Raw genomic sequence first — 27399 nt, 5'->3', positions numbered from 1 at the left:
TGGAGCATGTGCTTAACTACTTGATTAGCTGACACATAAAACTGATTCCAAGCCTTTATAAAGTGGCATTATTTGCATTTAATTTTACTCACACTCTGTTTCATTGCTCAGTTTGCTGAACAAATCATTAGGGGAACACCAATCTCAAAACCTTTTTTTTTAAATATAGAAGTACACCTTACTCTAGCATAAAAGTGATAAACTTACAACAAAACAAAAGTCAAAAAAACAATTATAAAAGTGTTGAAAATGTATTCTAAAAGCTATGACCCACTGTCAGACATCCTACTTACCTAGTTGGAAGATAATTTTATTCTTGAATATGAACCTTTGAACAAAAGGTTTGTATGACAAATCTAAAATATCACTTAAGTTGATACAACTGTAATACATGAAAACAGACCTTACCTACCTTATTCCATGCAAAAAAGATGCAGTAAAGTAACCTTCATATGAAAAAAGACCCACGCATTTGATCCAAAATGTATCTTACACTTTATTAACTGTTTCTGTACATCAAGAACCCAGACCAAAACTCACACATAATACAAAATTCATATCTCAATATGCATATATCTTACAAAACTCCACTCTACATACAGAAATCTCCTAGATCGTTATTCAGGCTGGTTTTCTTGCTTTTTTTACCCACTTTTACAGGTTTACTTCCCATTTTTGAGAGCAGTAGTGGGCAACACATCCTCCTATGGGCTGAGAACACCTTTGTTTCAGCAGAGCTCACTGTTTTGGCTACTGAAAGGAGCAGGGGAATGCATTCTCACCTTACACTGTTTTACACTCCCAGGTCTGTCCAAAATCCTCAAGTACCAAGGAGATGGTACTGAAGGGCAGGGTGGACAGTCAGCCACATTTAACATTTCACCTGTACAGACAGACTAAGGGTGTGTGTCAAGAGACCCACTGATCCATTCCAAAAGTTGTTCTCTTAAGGGACACACAACTTCTCAAAGGAATAAATAGGTAGGATAACCTTTTCTGTACAAGGATCTGCACAGCAGTGGCCTTTCCCAGGTGTTTGTGCCCAGCCCAGGGCCATCAATCCTCCTCCTTCTCGATGTAGGGTTTGGTGCTGACCCGGGCCATCTGCCGGGCCAGGTACCGGTCCCGTGCTGACATCACCGTCTCCTCGTTGCTCCTTTTGGCAAATTTGCTCAGGGTCTCAGGTGCTTTCTGTGCTTGTTCCTTCTCATCTTTCTCCCCTTCTTCTCCAGCTTTACGTTTCTGCTCAGGCACTCCAGAGCTGGTGCTTCCCTTCTCATCCACCTCTCTGTCTTTTCCCTTTCTCTCTTTTCCCAGATCACTCTCCCCATCTTTTTCTAAAGATGTAGGAGTACTTTCTCTCCTCTCTCTGTATTTCTTTTCCTCACTGCCATATTTCTCTCTCCTCTCCTTTGCACGATCTTCCCTTTCTCTGTATTTCTCTCCCCTCTCCTTCTCTCTGTCATTATATCTATCTTTATCATTTCTTGTTCTTTCTTTCTCTCGTTCCTTCTCTGAGCCCTTCTCCTCTCTCTCCTTTGCCCTCCTCCATTCTCTGCCATGACCCTCCTGCTCTTTTCTTTCCTTGCCCCTTTGTTTATCATCTTGATCTTCCCTCCTCCTGTAGTGATCTCTATTAGTGTGATCCCCGTGCCTGTGTCGCTCTTCCCTTTCCCTCTGGTGATCCTTTTCATGGGTCCTACTTCTCTCATAATCCTTTTCCCTGTACTGTTCATCACTTCCCCTTCTGCTTGGCCTGCTCTCTCCCCTCTGATGACTTGTTTGGGCTTTGGTGCGTGGCTCTTCCTCCACACTGGATGAGCTTGGTGATCTGGAATGCCTCTGGCTTTTGTGATGTTTAACCTCCTCTTCACTGCTCACAGAGTTCTCCCTTCTTTTCTTCTTTTTCACATTTACTTTACTATGCTTGTGTCTCTTGTCATCATCACTACTATCAGTTCCTAGGTCGGTATCAGCATCTGGATTATTTTCTTTCTTAGAGGGCTTCACTCTTTGTGTTTCCAACAGGCATTTGTTCCTTTCGTTGGGTTCATCCTGACTGTCAGGTTTTTCTTCCTTTATCCTACATTTTTTACATTAGAAAATAAAAGTAACATTAAAAAGCCTGAAATCTTGGACTTTTCTACAAACTGACTTCTGGTCAGGACTTAGGCAAAAGATGCTGCTGAAAAGTCTAAGAAAGTAAATCTGTCTGTGGCTCAGGTTCCAGGATTCCAGCACAAAGTATCCAGATCTGGCTCACTGGTGAATGTGAGCTGAGGAATTTATCTAAAAGAGTATGGCTATGGTAAAGTATGTGCAGCCTCCATCTAAGGGAAAAAAACACTGATTTGTGTTCCTGTGTAAGCCTGCTGGCAAGTTACAGGTTTTCCTATGTGTTTGGTCCTCTATTCACATCAAATAATTACCCAGAGAAGAAGCAGGTTGTTGCTTGGTGGACAGAAAGAGGAACATGTTTTTTTTGATCCAGTATTTCTGAAGACCTCACTTTTGGCTAGACAGAAATTAGTAACTTCTTACAGCTCAAATATTCTTATTGAATGCAAAATGCTGACCCATGGAGGGGGTTATGCTTTGCCATTCTCTTCTGGCTGATGAGGAAATCCATGTTCACTCACACAAGCCACGTGTCTTTCATTTAATCACACAGCTCCAGAACAGCCTTTGGGGCTCCCTCATGAGTCAGCACACCACCAGTGAGATTCTGTGTCTGCTGAATGCTTGAATGCACGGACAGCCTATGAACCACGACTAAAAATTACACTGAAAGGTTTTTTAATTTACTTAGTAATCCAGCTCAAAGGTGGGACTCACTTTAGGGACACTTCTGAGATCTAAAAATGGAGCTGTTTTCTCTCTGTATCCTGCTGTATCACCATGAATAAGAATAAAACTAAAATATACACCTGAGTTTATTTGAAAGGCTTGCTGGAAACAATTTGTTTTCCCTGAATTAATTTTATGTGTCACTAAATGAAATTTCCTTAATTTGCAAGATTAAAAAAACTTCATTTCAAATGCTCTCTACACAGTACAAAATCACATCACCCTGAAGACTTCATGGAGAACTCCCTTACTTGAGGCAGCTGAGAAACTTCAGTGACCAGTTTCTTCACGTGGGCTAAGAATTTACTTTCTAACAATACAATCTCAGATCTAGAAGATCTCTTGATGAAAGCTGCCTTTTATTTGTGATAGCAAACAATTAACTAGTGACATCCATGTTTTAAACCTCTATCAAACGAGGTTTAACCTGAGTTAATTGTCTTAAATTATCAATTTCTGCATACAAAAAGTATCCCCTTCATCACATTTATCCACAGGGCAGAATGTTACCATTTTAAACACCTAAATAATTTACTCTCATCTCATTACTTTTATTTGGAATGTTCACATATTCAGATTTCAAAATACTCCCACTGGATTTCTCATATATTTGATTCATTTCCTTTTACCACAGTATCAACACTCAATTTAGTATGCAACTAAATCAACACTCAATTTTTCCTTTTACCACAGTATCAACACTCAATTTTTATGCAACTAAATGTAGAGTAAGTACAAAGTGAAGAGACACATTCTTTACAGGAAATTCATAGCATATTCATTTCCTATGACTTACTGCTATGCTCACTATTCTACCTCGTCTTCCTCATGATTCAAAATGTGTAACTTATACAGATTGCTAAATATTATGTAAACAAAAAAAAAAGTAGGTTAGAATAATACCAAGCAGGATTACAATCATAAGTGTCCTCTTGATACCTTTCAGACAGCATCCCTGTCCTGCTTGTTTCATTTGTGTGTCACTGATGATCATTAGTTATTTATCAAATAATTCAGTTAATCAGCTGTATGAAATTACCAGTTTACCTTACCACTGTTTTAGTGCTCTTTGTCTCATCTTCCAGTGAATACAGAATCACAAACAGCCAGATGCTGGTTTTCATACCTGAAACCCTGTTGGAATCACAACCTACCTGGCTTCACGGAAGCTGCATTTAGGCATCTCTTCTTCCCCCACACGCTGGTTTAAAAGATGTCTGTAGAATCCACTGAGATCCCTCTGTTTGGTCACATCCAGGTATGCTGAGAGAAAGAAAGGGAGGTTGGATTTACTGTGCCACAAATACTCATCACACACAACTCACAGCGGGTACACACCACCACAACTGCAATTTCCATCCTGGAGGTTTTCAGATCTGAAGTGGAAAAAGCTCAGAGTAACCTGACCTGGCCTCCCAGCAGACCATGCTTGGAGCAGGCAGCTGGAACAGACGACTTTCAGAGGTTCACACCAGCCCAATCTATCTAATGATACTACATCCTGTGCTTTACATCTACTCCTGATCCTGACCAGAATATTTGAGGTAAGGACTGGAAACATCACTGCACCCCAGGCTTACGAGTCTTCCTTCAACAACTGACCCTCCCTCAAAAATTAAAGCACCAACCCAAGCAGTACTGACACACGAACAGAGGAGCTTCCTCTGTTCCATCTGTAACATGTGCAAAGGAGAGTAACAGACCAAGGTTGATCTCATTCAGGATCTGCTGATCTGGTCCTCTTTGATTATTTCAAGCCTCACACAGAGACCACCGGATGAATGTATCGTAAATCATGTACAAGGCCCTACTTCTTTTTCAGGACAATTATTTCACTATGAATCTCACCCTCGAGAGCTGATTCTCTTCTTTCTCTCTCCTCCTCCTCAGCTCTCTCTTGCAGCTTTTTCTTATAGGCTGAAGTCACAAAAGCCTCTTTGTGTGCAAACTCTCCTCCTTCCATTTCACGCTCTTTCTGAATTTTTCTTTCCATTCTTCTTTCTTGTTCCTTCTTTCTAATCTCGGCTGCTTTGAGGATATTGTGGATGTATCTGGGCTGAGGTAGAAGGGAAAAAAGTTACCATGCTGAGAGGTAATGGTGGTGACTGAGAAAACACAAATTGGGATTGATGGAGATGTTGAATTAAGTTGGTAATGGAAGAAAACTGTCAGGAGCTACTCTAATGTGTTTTCCATCTGATTGACAGCTATCCAAAACAAACTGCCATTCCTTTCAGACCCCTAACACAGCACGTTTCCCAGGACCAAGAGAGGCTGCTGTATTCAATCAAAACTTCATCCCATCTTTGACTAGGAGGATTTTTATTCTAAATGAAAAGAAATGTTTTTTTATTTTTCATCCCTCTGTCTTCCTAACTGTAACTTGCCCTTCTTTTAAGGAAGCCTTGCCCTTCTTTTAAGGAATGGGAGGCTTCCTTTCATCCCCAGAACCTGACAAGGGCCTTCAAATGAACTAGGATAAGTAACAATGAAAGTATCACTCGCCAGGATAATCCAGCAATGCTTTGTAGTTTACAAGTTAACCAGTCATGGCTACCCCAAGCAGACAGAGTTGAACAGACAGGATACATTCTCAGGTATTGACCTTTTTGTCATCATTTCCAGCTAACATTTTGGCACTGCTTTCTTTCTTCTTCTGCTGCATTTCATCGTAAATACTGTCATATTCATAAACTGTAGCATCTTCTTCTAAAGCCTTCTGGATCTCCAGTTTAGTCTAAAACAAAAACAGGGAGGAAGAGAAGAAAAGATATGAAAATAATAATGAAATCTTTACTATTTTCAAATAGTTGATTCCTATATTATAATTTAAACAGATCTGTAGTATAAATTTACCCATCAGAACATTGATAGTAAATTAAAATAGTCCCTTACCTGTTTCATTGCTTGCTTTTTCAATGCCTCTTTTTGAAGACTCTCCCCAACAGTTGGCTGTAGGAAGGATGCATTGCAGAAACAAAATTAATTACATTGACACAGATTCTCTTTCTACCATTCTAACAAACAAATATATAATAGTCCAATTACAGACAGGTGTGATTCAGAAAATAGTGACTCCTTCCTGTATGTCCATCAGAGATGTAGCAGTCACAAGCAGAGATATTGACAATCACATTAAAAAAGAAAAACTATATTCATAGTTAAATACAAAATTCTGCAAGGATCTGGTATTTATTTTAAGTCTCATTTGTATCATTAGTTGTGTATTTTCAGGAATAAAAACACAGCTAAACAGCATGTACTTCAAATACTACTGTTTAATTTCTCAAGATTAACATGCTACAAAATAGCAATACTAATCTTTCCTAAGAAGAAACAGATCCCTACTGAAAATATGTTTTCTAATCATATTGTCTTTTACAAAAATGCTTTGCATTTTATTTACTTTTTTTTTCTTTTAATTAGTTTTGACCTAAACTACATATCTATCTTTTCTCAACCAATAGATAATAGTGTTTATTAAACAGATCCACTATAATGTCAGGACTTGTATCCTTGTTTATGAAATTAAATATCTCTTAATCTTAAAAAGCAGAAATAGGAAGGAAAAATCCTTTTGCGTTTTGGCAGCTTCCCAAGTTTTGCAACTTTGACTAATACATGCTCTGTGTCACATTTAAAAAGGCAAAGAGATTCTGTAATTTTGTTGTTAATAAAATTAAAAAATGAAAACCAAGTAGCAGGGAGCTTGGCAGCAGGAACTAAGATCTTCTGAAATCAAACAGAAGTAGCACCATCTAAATTCAAACAGATCCCCTGAACATGAAGGCTTTTAAGTTAATTTGATATTTAAAATAAAATACTAACATGCTGTGACCCCTCTTTCTTATCCTATTAAAACTTTAACAGATGTGTCAACAAGGAAAAACACCAAGTGCTTTTCCACAATTTTCTACAGGACAGACTGTAAACAGTGCAAATCTTTTTTTTTTTCCCACTGGTTAATTTCAGAAACGGGACACTGTGCAGAGATGGAGTTTCATTATACGTGACTGTGCATTCTGTGTCTCTCTCTCTTCCCTCCCCAAAGGTGCCTGCTTGTTTAGGCTCATGGGCAGTGCTGTGTGAGCAGACACTGGCCCTGTGCTGAGCACCCAGTTCCTCCTTGGCACTGGGAAAGACTAAAATCACAAATTCTCATCCACTCCCATCCCTTTACCCAGCTGGCATTTTCACAAAGAGCACAGGAACACCTCATATCTTTGGGGCCTCTGCCACCCACCCAGGATGGGACTAATGAACAGGTACAGACAGTGATCACCTCTAAGGGATTTTTTTTCTGCTGTGGAAGCCATACATAATAAAAGTACTTGCAAACTTCTCTGTGCCTTTTATTTGTTTTAAATGCTAGAAAGGTAGTATCTCAGAGGAGTATCAAGTAACTCTAGACTCAGCAAGAGAAGCTGCTAAGGTAACACTGTCATTATTTGGAAGAGTACATATGGTATCATACAACAGAATCCAATGACCTCTAGATACTCTAGACCTTTGCTCACCTCCCACAAACACAAGACTTTCATAAGTAATACTACAATCAAAAACCCCTGAAACACAGAACATTCAAAATATTCCTTCCTAGCTCACTCAAAGCAAAGGACTCACAGACAAGGAAAAAGGGAACTCAAAAGGGCACATATTCCCATTTTTTCTGGTGCCATAATTGCTAAATGCAGACTTAGATTAAATCCATCTCTGCTTTCAGAATGTTAAATTCTGTGGCTAATAACTGGAAAACATAATGTGCACTCTATGGAAGAAAAGCCCTGCACTGACTCTGTGCTCATCACTAAGAAGCAGCTGCTTTCTATTACCCAGGTGCAGACAACCAGGTGAGGAAGCAGCTCAGGCTTTAGGAAGCTGAGCCTGGCAGACATGAGCCACACACAGAGCTGACTGTGGTATCAGCACCCTGCCTGCTGCAGCTTGCTGATTATTTGGACTAGAATTGGATACAGTCCCTTATTTATTTATGTAGCTGGTTGGTTGGTTGGTTGACTGGGGGAAGTAGTAGATTATTTAGTTTAAAACCTACAAGAATCCTGGCTTCATGCATCTCATGTTTACCTCTGCTTTCAACACTGAAGAACTCTTAAGTTCTGAAGAACTGATGTTCAGAAATAGTTTACAACGCTGTACTTAATTTTATGACATACATCATCTTTTGAAAAGGCTATAAGTGAGTCAGTATAAACCATAAACAGCCATTTTAAATTAGCATAGAACACACATCAGCATTACACAGAAAACCTCAATTTCCTCCTGGCTCTTGAGAAAGAAGATCATCCTTTGACACATTGAGGGTCAGCCTGAAGGTTTCCTCTGTGGGAAACTCTTACACTGGTTTAACAGTGAAGAATCTCCCCTGCACTATTCCAGAAAGCAGGGGCTCAGTGAAAAACAAAACAGATTCTGCAGTTACATGTACAGAATAAGCTCTATTCCACCAAAATACTTGAAACTCTGCTTAGAATGTTTTCCTTGTCTGCCTACATGGAATAAATGCATTGATCTACAAAGATTAGGTAAACACTAACATAATACATAATCCTCATTATTGGACATATGATGGTAAAGAAGTCCATCTGCCATTTCTCCAGACTGGCAGTAAGTTTACAGAAAACAAACACCTTCCCCAATGGTTTATGGTGGACAATTTCCTGTTGTGCCGTGAGCTCTGATAGATGAGAACTTCCCGTCCTTTTGTATTGTTTTACTTATCAACTGCCCATTTATTAAAGGCCCTGTAAGCTCAGCAATCTGTCTCATACTTTTTCCCTCCCTCTAGTCAAGCTATTCTTCTGAAGCACAAAGCTTATAGTTCAATATTTTCTGAAAGGAGAAAATGTTTTAACCCTATCCTGTGAAAGGACATAGAATCCATGTAAATCAAGGAATTCTGAGAAATGAAGCTCTCCAGTCGACCACTGCTACCAGACCATGGAAGATAGCTTGATACACAAATGAAAGGTTATTTAAAAAAAGAAAAAAATCAATTAATTACCCCAATCTGCTAACATTTCTCATGGTTCTCACATTTCTTAGCTCCTTCTCACTCTAAAATGAGCTACTTATACCCTCATGTACACGGATTTAGGAGTGAATCTTTATGGCCCACCCTCACTGAGAACTGTACAATGCTGTACAGCCTGCACATGAGACTCCAGTCTTCACAGAGTTAAAAAACAAAAATCACATCAGGCAACAGATTCCTCTCAATTCACACACAGTATGAGTCATGGCTACTAGCAGAAGATCAAGAGAATGAACATGAAAAACAAGTCATGTACACAGAATTAGCTTTTCTCAGCACTCCATCCTAGAAACCAGACCAAGGACTTCCTGAACTAGAGGATACACCTGAACCATTGTTTGTCACTAAGAGCATCCCTTAATTTGACTAACCCATTTCTGAATTCATATATATTTCTGCCCATGCCACAGTATCCTGTGGCAAGGAGTTCCACACCTTAACTACACAACTTCCTTTTGTTTAGATTAAACCAGTTACTTGATAACTCCATAACACATACTGCTCATATTATGGGAAATGGCAACATCATCTTACTTCTCTGAATTAGTCTTGATTTTACATACATCATCTTGATTCTTTTCCACTTCCTTATTCTCAGAAAATTCTTTTCTAGGAGCCCCTTTACTCTCCCCAGTCTTACTTTGCATGGAAACTGTTGCAAAAACTCTGGTCAGCACAGCATCAATTACTCAGCAAATCCTTTCAGTCAGACTTTTCCTTTGAAAAGTTGTAAAGGGAATGGAAGGATCCATAAGCAAAACCAAAAATCTGAACCTACAAGAAGATAGAGTTTTCTGCTTATTTTCAGCTTCTGCCTGCTTAAACACTTCATTTATCTTTTAGGTGGTCACTGAAAAACCAAATCCAAATCCAGCTGATACGTTCACAGAATTGTTCGCACTGGCTCCACAACTTCCCTCCCAAATTTAGCATCTACTGAGGTTTATTTACAGGGTTTTTTTTTCATCCTGTATTACCAAATCAGTTTTGAAAGCCTGGTACAGTACAGGAACATACATTGAGTAATACTGGTGCAATCACAAACCAGAAATTTTATCTGCTGTACCACAGAGATAATTTCAACTAAACTCCAAAGGTAAAAAGGAACAATGAACATCACACAGACTGACAGGCCACCTTTTCTCAGTCAATACTGTATTTCCAGAAAATTTCCATTCCAGATGCTCTGTTTCTTATGAACTAACACAAAGACCATCTTCAGCAACTAACAGCCATTAATGTACTTAAACACAAGGAAAAAAAATCCAAATTCCTTCAGCAAGAGTAGAGGCAAAATCTGAGTGAAAAATGCATAGTAACATTAAAAAAAAAAAAAAAGAGGGAGCAAAAGTTTGATATCTAATATATAATCATAGACAAGTCAGGTCTGCAGATTTCCCAGCACAAACTTTATTAGAGTTCAGTTAAAAATACATAATCTCCAGACATTTGAGATGTAGTTCTGACTGATAAGGTAGAAGACAGGAAATGAAACCCCTCCCAAATGCTGCTCCTTATCTTGAAAAGCTCTGAAATCATTACTGAACTAATAAAGTAATTCTGATTTAAAAAAAAAAAAAAAACAATCTTCTTTGATAAAGGGAGTTATGAGATTATTACTTTTTGCTTGGTATGTACCATACTGATGAGTACAACAACTTTTAAGAGCTTTTATAACAGACTTTGACAGTGAATTTGTCAGCTTTTCTTAAAGGGAGGATACTTGATATGTTAAGCTAAAAGCTGGCAGACAGCATCATATATTATTTTTACTACAGTTACTAACATTCATTTTTTTGCTTCAATGTTTAAGATATTAAGAGAAAATGAAGAAGTGTAAAAATACAAGACAGCCCCTAGGGAGGTTCCCAAACCTACCACACAACATTTAATGACAACAGATTAAATGAAGTTTATTCCTGGGATCTGGAAAATGTGAGATCAGATCCTTAATGCAGAGATAGACACCAAATTCCATCTAAGAGGGAAAGTGCTCCATTACCATCTCCAGCAGCTGTATCTAAAAGAAAGCCTCTCTTTACAGCCACAGTGGAGGGATGCACCCTTGATAATCACAGCTAAGTGAGGAAAGAGATGGGATTTAAAACACATTTGTGTCCTGTTTCCTGTAAGCTGCACTGAGGCAGTTCCATGTTGAGGGCTGAGTGGACACCACTAGAAAGGTTCTCAGCTCCTTCATGCTCTGTAAAACAGGAGCTCCCACACCTTCAACAGCAACATTCCAGATTTTCTAATGGAACCAGGTACACACGGACTGGGAATTGCTAAATTCAGGCGTTCTGTGACGTAAAATTTAACAACTGCTAGTTCATTAAAGTAAAAACAGATTTCAAAAGTAAATATTTGGAGAGTCAGAAACCAACCAAAATTATTTCATGCTTTATTAGCATTGTTTTTCTCAACCACACAAAAGAGCAAGCACGGACTGAAGCTCTAGGGAGGAGGGAACATATTTGTAGCACAGGGTTCTGTAAGGGCCCCATATCCCAGCCTGTTCCTGGACACTTCCCGTGCCTCCAGCAGCACAGTAAATCCCATCCAGGTGGGATTTACACAGCACACAGTGCCCTCTACTGGGGCAGGTGCAGAGAGAGTATTCTGAACCTAATATTTCAAAAGAAATTAAAAATCAAGGATTATAGAAAAGAACACTCTCACACACAATATCATACATCATCTCTTGCTGTAGAACTTTTGGGTTGTACAGCTTTGCTTTTGTTCCCAGTATGAACATCGTAAAATCAATTACATCAAATTTAGGTGGAATGAGCTAAAACACACATAACTAACACACAGTATTTGACTGAGACATGTTGATTACTACTGGTCTTTCTATTCACAGGCATTCACCAGTGACAGCCAACAAATCTCTTTACCAGCTGTAGTTAACTCTGGCAAACAGGTTGTCACATGTGCTGAATTTCTGGAAGAGTTTACATAAAGTAACAAAAAAATCATCACTTCCATGTAACATGTACTAAAGAAAATACAGATCATATTTCACACCCAAATCCAAAATGATGACATACATCCTAATGACACTGCCAAAACCTGATGCAGCCATTAAGGGCTGGACACAAATAAATTTGCTGAATACAGGGAAAATTTCAGAAGAAAATTGTTGAACTGACCTCTTCATCTGATTCATCTGCAAACACCGAGAGCTTCTTTGAAACAAGATTTTTCTGTGGCAACTTTTTGGGCATAATAAGCCCATATCTAGAGAAAAAAAAAATAGAAGTTATCTTTAGCATCACTTACAACATAGCACGTTCCAAATAAAAATTTTGCCGTTTACCATTTGAGAAGTAAAAAGTCAGCATCAACATAATGTATTGAAGTTATATGTGAGCAGCCTTTGCAGCAGAGCACACTGGCCAGCTTCTCCCAGAGCTACTGCTGTCTTTTGCAATGCAATGATTGTCCTAAATTAGGACACAAATCCCTCTTGTCCAGAGTTCTCCAAGTAATTTTCTTTTCTCTCTCAGAGAAATAAGAATGCCAACTATTTAATCTGAAGGGACTTAATCTTAGTCTATACTATTCCATGCCTATGTTTGCAGTGCTGTAATTTCATGTTTTCCTGGCAATGTAACCACAGGTGCTATGGCAAAGGACAAGTTTTACAGTCAGATTATGTCGCACTGAGATTAATTAACCACACACAAACAACTCTTGTGCTGACAAAGTCAATCTCTGTGCTAAACCCACTTCCTTTTGGTGCTGAGCAACCTCTAAATCGGGGGTTTCTGGCCCACGTGCCTTTCCCTGAGTCCATCACTGAGTCAGCAGCTCATCAAAGGGTGTACGGCTGAGCTGCCTGGAACACCCCCATTCTGGGGTACCACACCATCCCTGTGACCGCCGCTTGCCCCCGGGAGCCCTGGAGCCGCCCGCAGCTCCGTCTGACCCGGCCGCGGAGGCCGAGCAGGAGCCCCGGCTGCCGGGGCCGGTGCCCGAGGGTGGGAGTGTGAGGGAATATTGAGGAGATTCTCCTCCGTAAGAGTGAAAAATACCCCTGGGCAACACCGCCGCACACTCAAGCGCCTGCCCGCCGTTTGAGTTCTGCTTGTTTTTAATAAACACAGTTTTAAAGTCAGGCCAACACAGCGAGGCCGCGCGGTGGACACCTGGGACAAGCGAGTCCCTGGGCAAGAGTTTTCCAGCGCTCGCCCCTGCCCTCAGCGCCGACCCCGAATCCCCGCCGAGCGCTGCCCCCGGCCCGGCGGGGCCCGCCCGCCCCGGCCCTGCCGGCACTCACTGCTTGCCCAGCGCCGCCATCTTGTCCGGCCGCCTCCCCCGCGCAGCCGCCGCCGTTCCGCGGCCGCAGATTCCTCGCCGCCGAGTCCTCCCCACGCGCTTTTCCCCGCCCGCCCCGGAGACCCTCACGGCACCGCGCTGCGGTCCCGCTCCGGGAGGGAAGAGGAGACCGGGCGGAGGGGGCAGGAGGCGGCGGGGGATTATTTTAACAGCTCGTTGTCGAGGGGCGAAAGTGCTGATCAGGGAAGGGAGATGGCGGGCGCTCCCTGAGGGCAGCAGCGCGGCGGGCCGGGGGCGCCTCAGGGCAGCGGCGGGAAAGGTCCCTGAGGAGGGAGAAGCCCTGAGGGGAAAAAGCCCCCGAGACGCTGCCGGGGCCGAGGCTGAGGAGCCACGCTGGTACCTCCCCCCCATCACCGACCTGTCGCTTGTTTTCCACTAAAGACTGAAAGAGGAGTTTTAATTTCCCAAAATGTTATTAAAAATGTGATTCTGCCAAAAGGGACGTTATTGGAAAGATTAAATCTTACTGTAGACAGTGCAGTTGCTGTAATCTCAAGCTTTATCCCAATAAAAAACCTTTTTGTGTTTTATTAATAGTGTTGGGCTTTTCTACAACGTGTTCAGAAGAATGTTACAAAATGCTGATTAACAGCCTTTATTTAAAATTATTCCTAAAAGGTCCTTTAAGGAGACTGAACCTTGAAAATTAATGCTGTACCATTTATGAGCCTTGTAACTTGGGAGCCATAAAGATGTCCCTGCCTCTCGTTTTCCTGTCAGAATTAATTTTAAAAACTCGTAAAACTTTTATTAAGCCTTTACAATTCGGTAGCTATATTGGCAAAATTCTTCCCTTTAATGTTTCTATTGCTTTTTCTTGATTATCCTTAACAGACTCCCTGTCAACTAAAAATCCCTAACAGATGTAAGCCATCTTAACAACAAATACTAGTGCCTATGAATAAAAAATAAAAAATCAACAGTTAATTTAATAAAAGATGTGAAACACCAGAATCACGAGGGTTAGATGAGAAATCAAGAGATTTAATCGGAGGCGCACTAGAACTGGATGCCAAAAGGGGCTAAGGATGGGTTTTTTCAGTGTGTTGGCTCTTTGTGATCTCCACGAGCGCCAGGCAGGTGTGAAGCCACTGGTACAGGTATTGGGCTGGAGCAGAGTCCTGCTGCCACACTGCTGCTTGAGGGACACCTGGAACAAAAAAAACCAGCTGGAAATACAACAGGGAAAGTCAAAACCACGAGCAGTGTTGCCACAAGAACAGAAGATCATCCCCTCAGCAGAGTTTACCCTGAATCCAGTAATTCCAGGAAGGGTGATGCTTTGAGAAGCACACAGCTATATTGTGACAGTGACCTGTCAAGTGCTGACTTTTCACTATAATTTATCTTATTTTGTGGTGGGTGGACTGTTGTACAAAGTGCTCTGCTATATTTTAATACTAAACCAGCACTTCTATTTGGAACGTATGGACATTACCTGATGTTCATTTTAAAGGAATTCCCGTAACTGTGAGTTATACCTGCATTCACACCTCTGTTGTGACACTGCTCCCTCAGAATAGGTTCCATCCTGGGAAAACAACCTCTCCTAGCACATTTGCAGTTTCCAAAGCTACATTCTTTAATCTAATTAAATCAGCATCCCTAACTGTTGGAAAACTGGATGCTCTAGGCCTGTTTTGTTCTTTCCAGTGAATTAGTTTAATATATATGAGGAGAACACATGAAAAGGAACTATCACTGCCTCAAGTGTTTACTCTTTATCAGCAGGCAGGGTACTGTTGATAAATATCCCCAGCTAAGGTAATGAATTTTGTCCACGTTTGGCTTTTAACAGATTTCTCAGACTGGTATTAGATCATGAAGAGAGAGATCTCAACAAGAACAAGTAATTTCTCTTACAAAGATATTGCAAATAATAATAACAGCCTCTTGACTGCTCTGGCACCAAAAACAGCTCAGGTTCATTAAAGGAGAAAAGGACAGACTGACAAAGAGCTCCTGTCCATGGCCCGTGAGTACATCGAGCACTTGGCAGATGGTGTTTATGAAGAGGAGGGCTCACACTGTGTTGTTCCTGTTTGGAGATGGGTCAGTCCCCAGGGCAGGGCACAGAGGTCTGAAGCAGACTTGCTTGCCAAAAGAACCATCATTCTTCATAAGTCTTTACATATTACTTGCCAAAAGAACCCTCATTCTTCATGCTTACCGGGAGGTTTACAATGAGATCATTTGTTCTGGAAGGTTTCAAAGCTGATCTGCTCCCCTTTCCTGAAGGCAGTGAATTCTGAGTCTAAATTTAACAGGTTCATTTCTATTGACCAAAAAAGATTGCTGATATTTAGGACCCATTATCTGTTGTTTAATCTATTGTGAAATCAAAGTTTATTTCTGAAGTAAGGCCCTTAAAAAGCACTCAGCTGAACATTGCCATTGACACAGTTTCATTGTTGAACTGTGCCTTGGTAACCTCCCAATGAGTTTATGATATTTACCAGTGATGAGGTCCAGCAGCAGCTCTCCTTGAACTTGCACAGATGAAGCAGTTGGATCAAAGCAATAAATCTCTTGAATCAAATTGTCATCAAGCTTCTGCAATGCAGGGAACATACAGTTTTTGTGAAAATCTTACAGAATTAAAGATAGAAGAGAAACATATAGGAAATCTATAGGTAATGAATTATTTCACTGCCATTTCCCCCTTGGCAGATTCCACTGCGTCTTCTTAGAGGAGGAAGAATAGAAAACAAACGCTCAACAATTTGAATTCTCACCAGTTTACACTGACTCCAGCTCTCAGTCTCCTCTGAGCCCTTCCAGTCTGGATGCAAAAGCAGCAGTACAGCCTTAACTACATCGTGTACCAAAGCTGGGGGTTCTGCACAGCTCTTTATTCTAGCAAAGCTCTCAGCACTGAGTTTCAGGACACACTCACGCAGCTCCTGCAGCATGAACCGGTGGAACAGAATCCCTGCGTGCCTCACATCTGCCACACGTTCTGCCTCTGCAATCAAAACCACACCTCTCAAGAAGCTGCTCAGAAACATCTGCTACTCAGGACTTACATTGCTGACTAACAGTCTATGTGCTAGATCCCTGAGGGCAGCAAGGTGTCTGCTTCACACCTTTGATTTCAGCACGAAGTACCCTGTGAGCCAGAGTCAAAATCTGCCCATTCAGTTTAACTCCAATCTGCTAAGCTCTGAGACTTGCTCAGGAGTAGTTTATAAATACCAAGGATTTGTATTTGTCTTTCCATATTTGTAGGAATGATACTTTTAATACAGTTTTACTGAGATTCCTAATTTCACCCCAAAAAACTATCTCACATCTGTATGCACAATACCCAGCACTTGTGTCGGTTCTCTTTCTTCTAGAGACCTCTGCAGGATCTCTGAGCAGGCAGCTTGGGCCATCTTTAGCATTTTCTGCAGGTCTTTCTGCTCCTGAGGTGGTAATTTTTTGTGCTGTCCGATGCTGATATCAAATATGCCAACAGTTTGTCTTGATAGGTCATGGAGAGGTACTGCAATGTGGTGTTCTCCATAGACAGAAGTGAGAGTGACCTCTGAACTGTCTGTGCACTTGAACAGGTAATCTCTGAAATGAAATGTGCTAGGGTTTTCAATCCTGGTTTGTTTTCGTGATTTACTTAGCATATCTAAGATGCCATTCATCTCTTTAAAATAAAAGTATTCATTCATTCATCTCATTAAAATAAAAGTATTACATTACTAAATCATAGTTTGTTTCCTTGAACTGAAGTTTGCACAGCTCTAAATATCATTCAAGGCATGTACACAAAGGAAATAATAGCATTGGGAACATGATATTGCTTAGTCAAGGTGATTGCTGAAAATCATGAGAATTTAACAAATCTTGCTTTAAAAGCAGTTTGCTGTTTCTAACTGCATTGATGTTTGTTCTAGACAGCTTTATAAAAAGTAAAAACAGCTGCTGGAATACGCAATGTTGACAACAAGGATGATATGCTTAAAGACAAGTCTGTAAGGATCTTGGCAGTGGAAGGAAGCAGAGAATTGAAGGAAATGAGACTAATATGGCCAGGAAAAAATACAGATTATTCTAAAGAGCAAAATGGTTCAGTGTAGGCTGCAATCCTGCAAACCTTGGCAGCTCAGCTGGTAATCATTAAGTCAGAAGTTTTTGCAGCCTAAAGTCAAAGAGAAAATACTTCTCAGCCCTTCACAGTTCAGTGCCCTGTGCATACACACCAGAAGCCTTGGTAGTGAGAGAGCTGCAGCCAGACACTCCCAGGGCTGCTCTACCAGGGGCTTCATGTAATGTGGGTCATCCTGATACAGCCTGAGTCACAGAGCAGAGGGGACCAGTCCCATTGCAGGTGCTGGAGCCTACCTGAGGAGGTTTTCCTCTCTGAGGAGAACAACAGGAGACCTGTGGACTTCCTTTTGTCCTGTGTTATCCGTAGTGATCACCTTGCACAGAACATAGTTCTGCCAGAGAGAAAAGAAAGGTTTAGCTGCATCCAAGACAGGAACTGATATTTTGAAGATTGGAGACGGAAGAAATGGCTTCTTATAGGAAACTCCCATGTACATTCAAGAGCAATGGGATTGTTTAAAGACATCTCCCAATACTGCTTAGTTTTATTCCCAGAGATGGGTGAAGAATGTGCTCTGGACCTCCCTCAGCCAGACTATTTAATCCACCCCAGGCTCTATACTGAGGAACACCCACAGGCCTAGAGGTTTCCATTCTTTTTCCCATCCTCTTGCAGTCCTTTCTCATGTCATGTTTGTGTCAGTGTGTCTTGACACATGAAAAGCTCAGAGGGGAGTGAGTGACCTGGCTATCAGCAGCTAACAAGGGAACAGTGCTGAGCCTGGAATGACAACAGAACACTGCCAACATTAACCATGCTTATCAGAGGAAGCAGCTGAATTATGACTGCAGCAGATGTCATACAGACTTTGGGATGACATGGGATCAGTCCTAAATATTGCATATAGTTTTTGTCTTCTCAGCTCACTGGTACATGAAGTGACAAGCTTCCCAGGGCCCAAGTGCCTGCTGCACAACTGGAATATGACCTGCATGGAGCAGGGCTGCCTTTACAAGCTGGCTAATTGGGAACCAGTCACTTCCTGAGGTGTATTTACATCTTGCCTGCTGACATAAGTTCAGAACAAAGAACTAATATATTAACTGGAACATTCTCTTGTCCCTATAAAATACCATAGTTTTGACATGCAGAGGATCTCCAAAGAGAAGCAGTTCCCTTAGTGGAAGTCCCAGACAGCAAAGCCATGGAGGGATGGATGGGTGTGGGGTTCTGCTCTATTGGTTGCTATGCAGCAGTGAGCACTGAAGTAGGAGAATACTCCCTTTTCATATGGAGAAAGGGTTATACTAGCAGTGCTCTTGAATTCTTTTACAGGGGAGGATGAGAAAACTGAAGAGGGGTCTCCTTTACAGAGGGAATCTTCCCTCTCTACCTTTGTAGCCCTTTTGTTGTACAAGCAGGCACAAGAATCTTGTGCAGGCTTCAGCTTTAATGATAAAACCACTGGAAAAACACAGGCAGCTGGAGATGGCACTTCCTCTCTAAAGCAGGCTTTCAGCCCCTGATGATTACAGACCTTTTCTCTGCAGTACCTTGTCTTTGCCAGGTGCCACCAGATAGGTTGTGACAGCGTGGATGCTGGGTGTCCTGGGATACAACCAGTCCAGAGCAGTGACAGCCACTTGTAGGACATTTTCCTGCATGCAGACGTGGTGGTAGGCTTTGCTGAATGCATGACAAACTCCCTGTGAAAGCAGAATCCTCCAAGTGAGCCAGACAATTTCACACAATTTTGGAGAAAAAAAGCTGGGGAAATGTTCGTGTTGTAACAAACTGCTTTAATCAGAATTTGTAAAGCGGAAAAGTGACTGTGAAATGTCCCTTATCAAATAATGCCCTGAAGCACTCAGTACCCGGTCACGGCCAAGTCCTTAACCAGACAGAGCTGTTTTTTAGTGGAAATAGCCAAATGGTAAGGTTGGCTTGCTGCGCTCCCTGCTGCCCAGATGATGCATCCACAGTGTGGCTGATGCCAAAGAGCATCCCAAAGAAATCCGGACAGCTGTCAGTTATAATTATTCCACCACGTAAAAAGTAAAGTTTCATGTCATTTTATAGAAATGAACACAAATATGAGATTGAGAGCTTCAGGGAAAAAAAGTTGCTATCTTTGGACTTTGCACGAAAGGTCAATTAACATCCTAGACAGGAGAAGATTAAATAAATTATTGATTAAGAGATACCTCATAATAAATTTCAGATAAGATACCAATCAGCAGGATACTGATAAGGTCCTCTCCTCACACCGCTTTCACCATATACTGCAGAAGGGGACCCACAGATATTTTTTTAGTTGTACATCCTACATTTACTCAGAACAAAAATGTAAAATTCACAAGTTTTTTGCAAGCTGAAGTAACAAACTGCTTTATGATGGTGCCCACCTCATAGAAAGTGATCTCATGGGTCAGGAAGATGGATTTATGACACTGGTCCCGAAGAGTGTCAAGTCCTAGAATGCCAAAAACTCTCCAATGAACATCATACAGGGGCAGCACCAGAAGTGAACCTTTCCTCTCCTCCACAGAGCGGTCAGAGTTCCAGAAGTGAATGTTTCCGTGGTGCTGAACCCTTGGAACATAGATTGGCTTTCCCTGGTCAATGGCTGCAAAACTGAAATATAAATTTTTGACAAGGTTTGTCAGGAGGAGCAGAAAACCTTTAGTGAAACAGTAAATACTGCAGCTTTGATCTCTCCCTGTTTTCTGGCATCAGAGAATGAAGGTGTGAGCTCCATACCCTGACCACACTCAGCAATACCACACTTACCACTTGCATCCCAAAGGCAGTGGTAATACAGAGGCACTTTTCATCCTCAGGACATTTTAAAAACATCAGCTAATGAATGGAATGAAAATGAATACAGAAGCAAGCAGCAGTTATATTTAATTGGTTAGAGGCAGCAATATTTAAAGAAACAAATATGTCTGGCTTTTGGAAATGACAAGTGAAGAAGCATGAAAGCTGTTTATAGCATAAACACTAGGGAAGGAAAGGCATTGTTCTCAAAAATATCCTGTGGATGTAAACTGGCATAGGGAAATTAATTTTTAAAGAAGGAAATGTAGGCCCAATGACACAGACATTTGCTAAAGGATGATTTATTAGACTGTGAGCTAATCTCCCCAAGGAAAGGAGTGAAATCCCAAACAGAGCAGTTCTAAGCAGACCATGCGGAGTATAAGGACATGTATAGGATATTGGATCATTCCACAACACTCTCTTGGGAGATTTCCTCTCTGGACTACTCCATCAACCTCAGTTTCCAGAGCATCCCAAGCACTGCCCCATACATTCCAAGCAGTTTAGAGGAAAAGGAACAGGTATTTGCAGCTTTTCTTACCTGACTCCTTTCATGTCTCTGTGCAGTACTTGGTTTAGGATGTAGGGAGCATCGTCTGCGGTACAGGCCACATAGCGCAGGAGAACCTGTCCCTGCTCTGGGGAGAGCCGGTTCTCTTCCAAAAGGGCAATATATGCACTGATCCTCTTGTTATCCCCATGGGCTTCCATGTCCTAGCAACCAAATGTTCCCCATCACAGTCTGTACATTAGCCACCAGCACTTAATTAATGGACTTAGCACTTGTTTAATTTTTGCTGAGATGCTGCTCTGGGTCACCGAGTTTGTGTGTCACCAACCCCATGATGTGGCTGTGTCTTTGCCCAGTGCACTCTGTGACAAGCACAAACACTTGGTATTTTGATTGGCAAGTGAAACTGATTTCCTTTTTCCTGTTGCTAATGGGGAGGAGTAAATAGAAAAATAATCCCTAACTATAAGCTGTGCCTAAGAAAAAGTCCTATGGATTTCTTCTCCAATAGGAGATTCCTTTAAGAAAAAAAAACAAATAAGTACCAGAGTTGCCATATTTACAAACCTAGACAATACTGCAAGAACACTTCAGCTAGACTGAGGGAAATTTGGCTTTGAGGAGGGCTTTAATGGTGAGGAAAACCAGCTAAAGTTGCAGCTGTAAATTAAAAATGAAACTATTTCCACTACAAATTAACCAGCTTTGTCCCAAACCGACTCTGGTGTGTTTCATTTCAGAAGCTCCAAAACTACAACTATGGATCTCCAGATCTGACCTGAGTCAGCTCTTCCATAAGTGAGGCAAAATTATCCCTGAGATTCCTTCGTTACTGGAGCAAGGATGCCTACCTGAGACAGGGCCTTGATCACTGCTTTGTACACTGGTTCCATGCTCGTTCCGCTGGTCTCAGCTGCTTTCTGGATATCCTGCAGCCATTTCCTCCTGGCTGAGCTTTGCAGGCTCTTGGTGTGACTTTGTTCCACACTTGTGGTCAGGAATCTCACCAAGCTATCAATAGTTTCATCCTCATTGCCAGTGAACTTGGAAGCAATTAACTCAAGGAAAATCTGGAATGCCTTTGGGGATAGCTTCCTCACTTTACTGAGCTGTGGGTATCGGGAGCAAAGCTGTTCCTTTGCTAGTAGGAAAAAAAATAGAAAATAAGGGAAAATTTAGTTGATTAATCAGTTTTACAAAATACGAAACAAGACCTAAACAGGCTTTGGGTGGAGTCCATCCAGCCCATCCTTCTAGGTTGCTTTCAGCTGCCTTCTACATGGAAGTGGTCACACTGGCAGGTAATCTCCAGTTTCCAGACTGGACGCATCCTTTTCTCTAGATGCCTGCTTCCCTCCTATGAGAAAGAATCCTGCACAGCCCTGGTTTCTCTCCTGGTGCTGCTTAACTCTTCAGCCGGTGTGTCAGAGCTGTCCCAGCGCGGCGCAGGCTCTGCCCAGCCCCGGCTCTGGGCTCACGGGGGTGCTCTTGCACAGCCTGAGCAATGTGCAGGCACTGCCTGGCTCCGGAGCCCGGGGTTCACGCCGTCTCTGTGACCGATGCTTCCATCATTCTTTCTGCATCCTGTTTTCAAATCCTGTTGGACCCGAAGATGTCCCTGCTCATGGCAGGGTGTTGGACTAGATGATCTTTACAAGTTCCTTCCAATCCAAACCGTTTTATCATCATTATCACAGATTTTAGCTGAAGAAGTAACAAGTACTAACGTGGCCTCAATCATGGTGGGGCCATGATGCTTAATGCTGTCTTATACTTAGCCCATAATCTAAGGAACATTCAGTATTCTAATTTAATTTCTGTTTTTCTGACAGAACTAGGATGGAGAATTTTTTTATCATATAAAATATTTGGATTTTTACCTCCACTTTCTCCTTACTTTGAAGAAAGGGATGCAGAAAAAAATACACAGTAAGTTGAATGTGCTATGATCACTTCCTTCACTACTGAGCCACAGCATAAGGAATTATTTTCCCCTTTTTATCTAATGTTACACTTTTCACTTGCAAGGACAATCAAATAATTGTACTTATTTTTTACTCTGTGTTTCCATCCAGGAGAAGTGCAATATCTGTGAACCCTTCCCCCAAACCTGCTTGTCCTACATCCTTGAGAGATTAGGTTGAGGCTGCTAGAAATAATTCATATTGCTGGGAGGTGGTATTGATTTTGCTATGCTCCCTTTCTATTTATTTGTCCTTTAGTTTATGAGCCCTTCATGGAAGGGACTGTGTCCTTCCATATTTCCATGGTATGTTCTGGCATGCTTTGAATGCAAGAGAGCAGTGAACTGCCAGTTTCTCCTGGCTGGACAGCCTGGAGATTATTAACAGTGACATACTGGTGTGCTCCCCACCCCACCAGCTGCCTTCAGTGAGCTAAAGGATAAAGAGATTTTGGTGGTTGCCAAAGTGAGCCATTTTTAGTGATTTGCAGCAGAACAAGCAGCATGAAGATGAGCATGGAGATGAAAAAACCAGTCTCTTCCACCCAAGCACACATGCAGACATGTTTTTAATTGCTAATACAGTGTTTCAGAGCGCCTTATGCCCACATGTTAACATGCACAAAGCTGCCAGACAGGTTCAGGTGAACCTGCAGCACTTCTGCTGGACTAAAGTCTTTTCTATCAAGGACCAAATTTGCTAAGTTTATGCAGTGAAATAACCAACAGAGAAGTGATACTCGAAGCTGCTCTGTAATCCATAAGAGCTGTGTGACAGTGTGGATAACTACAGGCTATTTGAGATCTATAAGGAAAGCTGTTCTCTCCTGTGAGGTACATTCCTGCTGGAAGCACAGCAAAATGTATATATTAAAAATAGGTGGATAACACAGATGGACTGGACTAAAAGTGCAAACATGTCCTCAGGCTTTATGTGTGCTTTTTCACTGCCATATCACACGTATACATTGCATGTTACAACTGAAATATTTTTTCAACTCATCCCAGTGTCATTTAAACATTGAGCTACTTCTCTGCCTGGGAATCTTGCACAGGAGGAGGGCATGGAGCAATGCATTAACAAATAGGTCTGGGTAACCGTTCCTTTCCATTTTACACCTCGTACTGTGTATGCTTATGACTGCTTGCAAAACCAAACTGGTGCTTGCAACAACCTCATTAGCTCTGTCACTGAATGGTTGAAGGCCTCCTGTGTTGTTCTCACAGAGCAGAGATTTTTCCTTACCCTCCATCAAGGCCTCTTTTCCCATGTGTCCCTTGAATGTGCTCAGAACAGCAATCACCTCTTCCAGGTCCAGAGACCCGCATGCTTTGCTGTCCCACTTTTCAAAAAGCGCCTCCAAGAGCTGTTTCCTTTGGGCCACGTGAGACATGCGGTGAACCTGCAACAGAGGAACAGCTGGTGTTTGGTAACTCTTGGACACTGATGCTGGACACCACACAAATGAGGACACTGCACAAGTGTGGACACACTCTGCAGTGGTTGTGCCAATCACATCATTCCTATGGGCCAGGCTGAATCTGTACATACATGGCTCAGACCTAGAGATGAATCATTAAACCTGGTAGATAACTTAGAAACACTAAACACAGGTGACAGTTCAGTTTACTAGCAGGACCAGCACTGCAGAGACTTATTTCACAGTGAACAAATGAAGCCTGTGCTGGATTTAAGGTGATGTCAGTTCAGGTAAGTACAAGTTTCCCAGAACACAAATGTCTCCCCAGCAGGACCTAACCACAGCCTTGTCAGTGACACTCGAAGATGTGACAGTTCATATTTCTGTTCACTGTTCTTTTGCTGGTGCTGCCCTGAAGTGTGTGGGCTCCAAGCAAATACATGTTACCATTTGTCCTCTAAACCCAGCACAGAGGGATAACTGGCTGGAGTGGAATTCACTCAAAGGCCAAAATACTGGCAGTGTGTGCTGTGTTCAGTGAGGACTATGGAGCCGTCAGATCCAATATCTCATTCAAATTAGGTCAGCAGCACAGAGGGAAACCAGAAGGAGGTCTGAGGAAAACATAGCTAGAGAAATGCACCACAAAACAGACCTGTAGTGATATGAGGCATACTGATTCCAGCCATGAGGAAGGAGAATATTTTTTTTTCCAACACATGGCAAGAGCACCTTGTAACTTAAAACCAAATAAGCCTGTGCATACTCACATCCAGCCATGCACATAGCAAACCCAAACACACTTGTTTTAAAATCCTCCCCAAACATCCACAACCTCCTATGTACATACCAGTGCAGTAGGTCAGAGATCAGGTTCTTGGCTATTCTGAAGGTAAATAAGCAGAATGGAATGTTTTGGGCTCTTTCACAATTAACTATCAACTATTATCTCACTGAGTCCAGCTCTAGGACAGACAGACAACTTCTAACAGAATGAGTCTGTCATCACTTCCAGAGCTGAGGGCTGGGGAGGGAGCATCTGTATGAAAACAATGGGGTAAAAGGTCCCCTGAAGGAACAGGGGATGCACAAGGCTGCAAGTGGAGAGCTCTGCCAACATCAGATTAACAGTTGACTTTGCAAAGTGTTTGTGGGCATTTGCTTGGTTTTTGTTCAGACATGGGATCAGCAAAATGTATCAATATTTACTTTTTCTCGTTGTTTAATTTTTTCCTCTTCTGTCTGTTTGTATTCTCCTTTGATAAATGCAGTAAGCCTCTTCACAGTAGGCAGAGAAATGTCTTCACCAACAAAATTGTCCATGAGCTGTACAAACTGTGGCAGGGTGAGGCAGCTCGCAGCAAAGCTCTTAGTACAAGGATCCTGACAGTTCTGAATCTCTGCCACGCTGGGACCTGAATCTGAAAGGCAGAAAGCACAGTGTGTCACAGGAAGCTAAATGCTGCCCTAAAGCCAACCACGTGGCAGCTATCAACACAGCCCTCAATCCTGCACTTCCTATCCAGGGAAATTACGGCTGAATACAGACTGACTCCATGCTGAGTAAAGGCCTTAATCTGCTTATACTCTTCTAATAGTAGCTCTGCAGATCCAGTCTGGCATGGATGCCATCCTACAGCCAGGTCAAACCCTGACTACAGGTGAGCTGGAATTGCTCTTACTCAGCAGGGGGCTGTCTGAGACAAAGACCTCATTGAGGGACTGCTGTTCCAGACAAACAGGATGCACATCCAAGGACTGACTGAAGGACAGGGTAGTGCTGTGCACTGGAAGTTACCACAGAAAGCTGTAGGTACCAGGGGGCTGTACCATCAGCTTTACATAATGAACCTGTCACTGGATTGTTCAGACAATGCAGACCCAGTTCTTGCAGTGTTCTAAGCCATGAGACACAAGAGTGTTCACAGAGTGCTAGCAAGGAGGTTGGCCCTTCTAGGATGTTGAAGAAAGTACCTCTTTGAAAGACAGTTGTCTGATCACAGCCTTCCTAGAACAAAGGCCTTTGTAGACAATGAAGTAGGATCATCCTTTGGAAACACAGTGAGAGATTAAAATAAAAGGTTCCTGCTAGATGATCTCATAGCACATTTCCCTATAGGCAGTCACAGTCTCAAAGTTATTTAAGTAATTTCTAGATTTAATGTGCTCAGGTTCCTGTCTTGCTACGGTAATATTACAGAGTGAAACAGAACATAAAGTTTCTCCTTATTATAAAAATGCTGCTGCTTCACAAAGTCCCTACTTGAATTAAAGTGTCTGCTCAGGGCCTTGAATACAGATCACCAGCAAAGTGACTCACCTGCCATCCTGTGAGAGGAATAAGCTCTGAAATCTTGGCAGAAAACACCATGCTGAGAAGATAGCAAAGCTTATGGTCTTCTCTACTCAGAAATCACTCACATTGTTTTTGAAATGGATTTAAAACACCCTGTAGTTAAACCAATCCAAATATATACATTGAAAATGATTAAGGTCTGTCAGAAAAAAGAAAAACACTTTACCTTTACCCTGGTCATGCAGAAGGTTCTCATCCTGCAGTCTTGTCTCTGAGCTTGTCTGTTGGTCAGACTGGCTCTCATTGCTTGCAGAGGTTTCTTTCACAGCCTCTGCAGCTGGAGCGTCCTGTTGGGAATCAGTGACATCCGTGTCTGTCACAGCTCTGTCTCCTGAGGCTGTGCTTGTAGCTTCAGGGGCTGTCTCTGTAACTCCACTGTCCTCTTGACTAACTTGCCCTTCTGATCCAGGTTCTCTGGCTGAGGTATGATCTCCTTCCGGTTTTGTTTCTGTCTCAGGCTCGCTGCCCAGGATGGATTCCTCTGGTTTTCCAGATCCAGGTTCTCCATCCAAATCAGTAGCTTCAAGGCCAGTGCTTTTCACTGCTGACATGGCATCCTCACCTTCCTTGCTCACTTCAGAAGCACTTGGCTCCGCTGCTTCATTTTCCTCCTTGGAAATTCCTCCAATCTCAGCTTCACTCATGCCCATTTCTTCAACAACTCCTTCTGAAACACTGGTGCTCATTCTCTCAGTCTCTTGCCTATCATCATCTACAGGTTCATTTCCTAAAATCTCTCCCTCAGAAATTTCTGTTTGAGACAAGACCAAATTTTCACTGAGTTCCTCACAAACTTCCTGGTCACCAAGGCTTCCCCAGAAATCCATAAGATTAATATCTTGCAGCTCAATTATTGGCCCTAAAACAGAAAAAATATGTGTAAGCTGATAGTGTCCACTGGTTTTATGTTCTCTAGTATTGCATAAGAAAATTTAAAGAAAAAAGGTAATGCCAAGTAAATACCAGAAAGTATCTTCTACAAAGACACATCTCAGGAATGCAAAACTTCAGAACAATGTCTTTGCCTGCAGAGATCTGCT

General features: G+C 41.9%; 2 protein-coding genes across 7 annotated transcripts in view; both read right to left on the bottom strand.

Moving 5' to 3' along the window:
• Positions 1–471: 471 nt before the first annotated feature.
• NSRP1 (nuclear speckle splicing regulatory protein 1) lies at positions 472–13707 on the bottom strand. The gene is made up of 7 exons (XM_053961160.1): positions 13182–13707; positions 12052–12139; positions 5743–5799; positions 5453–5584; positions 4696–4903; positions 4002–4110; positions 472–2083 (listed from the first exon to the last, which is right to left on the bottom strand). Exons 1-7 carry the CDS (start codon positions 13589–13591, stop codon positions 1057–1059), a joined length of 2031 nt encoding a protein of 676 aa, XP_053817135.1. The 5' UTR covers positions 13592–13707; the 3' UTR covers positions 472–1056.
• Positions 13708–14203: 496 nt separating this feature from the next.
• The window catches only part of EFCAB5 (EF-hand calcium binding domain 5), a 36082-nt gene continuing 22886 nt past the window's right edge, over positions 14204–27399 (bottom strand). For all 6 annotated transcript variants that reach the window (XM_053960846.1, XM_053960849.1, XM_053960847.1 and 3 more), the window contains 12 exons: positions 26526–27218; positions 25213–25424; positions 23829–23985; positions 21471–21760; positions 20650–20822; positions 19691–19919; positions 18839–18991; positions 17579–17676; positions 16548–16801; positions 15976–16205; positions 15697–15793; positions 14204–14390 (listed from right to left, as the gene is read on the bottom strand). In XM_053960846.1, the coding sequence (XP_053816821.1) occupies positions 14263–14390; positions 15697–15793; positions 15976–16205; positions 16548–16801; positions 17579–17676; positions 18839–18991; positions 19691–19919; positions 20650–20822; positions 21471–21760; positions 23829–23985; positions 25213–25424; positions 26526–27218 (2714 nt within the window). In that variant the 3' untranslated portion in view covers positions 14204–14262. The remainder of the gene's footprint in view (positions 14391–15696; positions 15794–15975; positions 16206–16547; positions 16802–17578; positions 17677–18838; positions 18992–19690; positions 19920–20649; positions 20823–21470; positions 21761–23828; positions 23986–25212; positions 25425–26525; positions 27219–27399) is intronic.

Source organism: Vidua chalybeata, chromosome 20 (genome assembly GCF_026979565.1).
Source record: "Vidua chalybeata isolate OUT-0048 chromosome 20, bVidCha1 merged haplotype, whole genome shotgun sequence".
In the NCBI taxonomy this organism is placed as follows: Eukaryota; Metazoa; Chordata; class Aves; order Passeriformes; family Viduidae; genus Vidua; species Vidua chalybeata.
This window is presented reverse-complemented; position numbering and strand designations above follow the sequence as displayed.

What these genes read in the sequence shown, in the direction of transcription:
- NSRP1 (XM_053961160.1), bottom strand. Translation starts at nt 13,591, where the DNA reads ATGGGGGGGAGGTACCAGCGTGGCTCCTCAGCCTCGGCCCCGGCAGCG. An exon ending in CTGGAAATGATGACAAAAAG is followed by an intron (nt 4,904 to 5,452) that starts GTCAATACCTGA and finishes CTTCTACCTCAG; the next exon opens with CCCAGATACATCCACAATAT. An exon ending in AAGAGAATCAGCTCTCGAGG is followed by an intron (nt 4,111 to 4,695) that starts GTGAGATTCATA and finishes TCTTTCTCTCAG; the next exon opens with CATACCTGGATGTGACCAAA.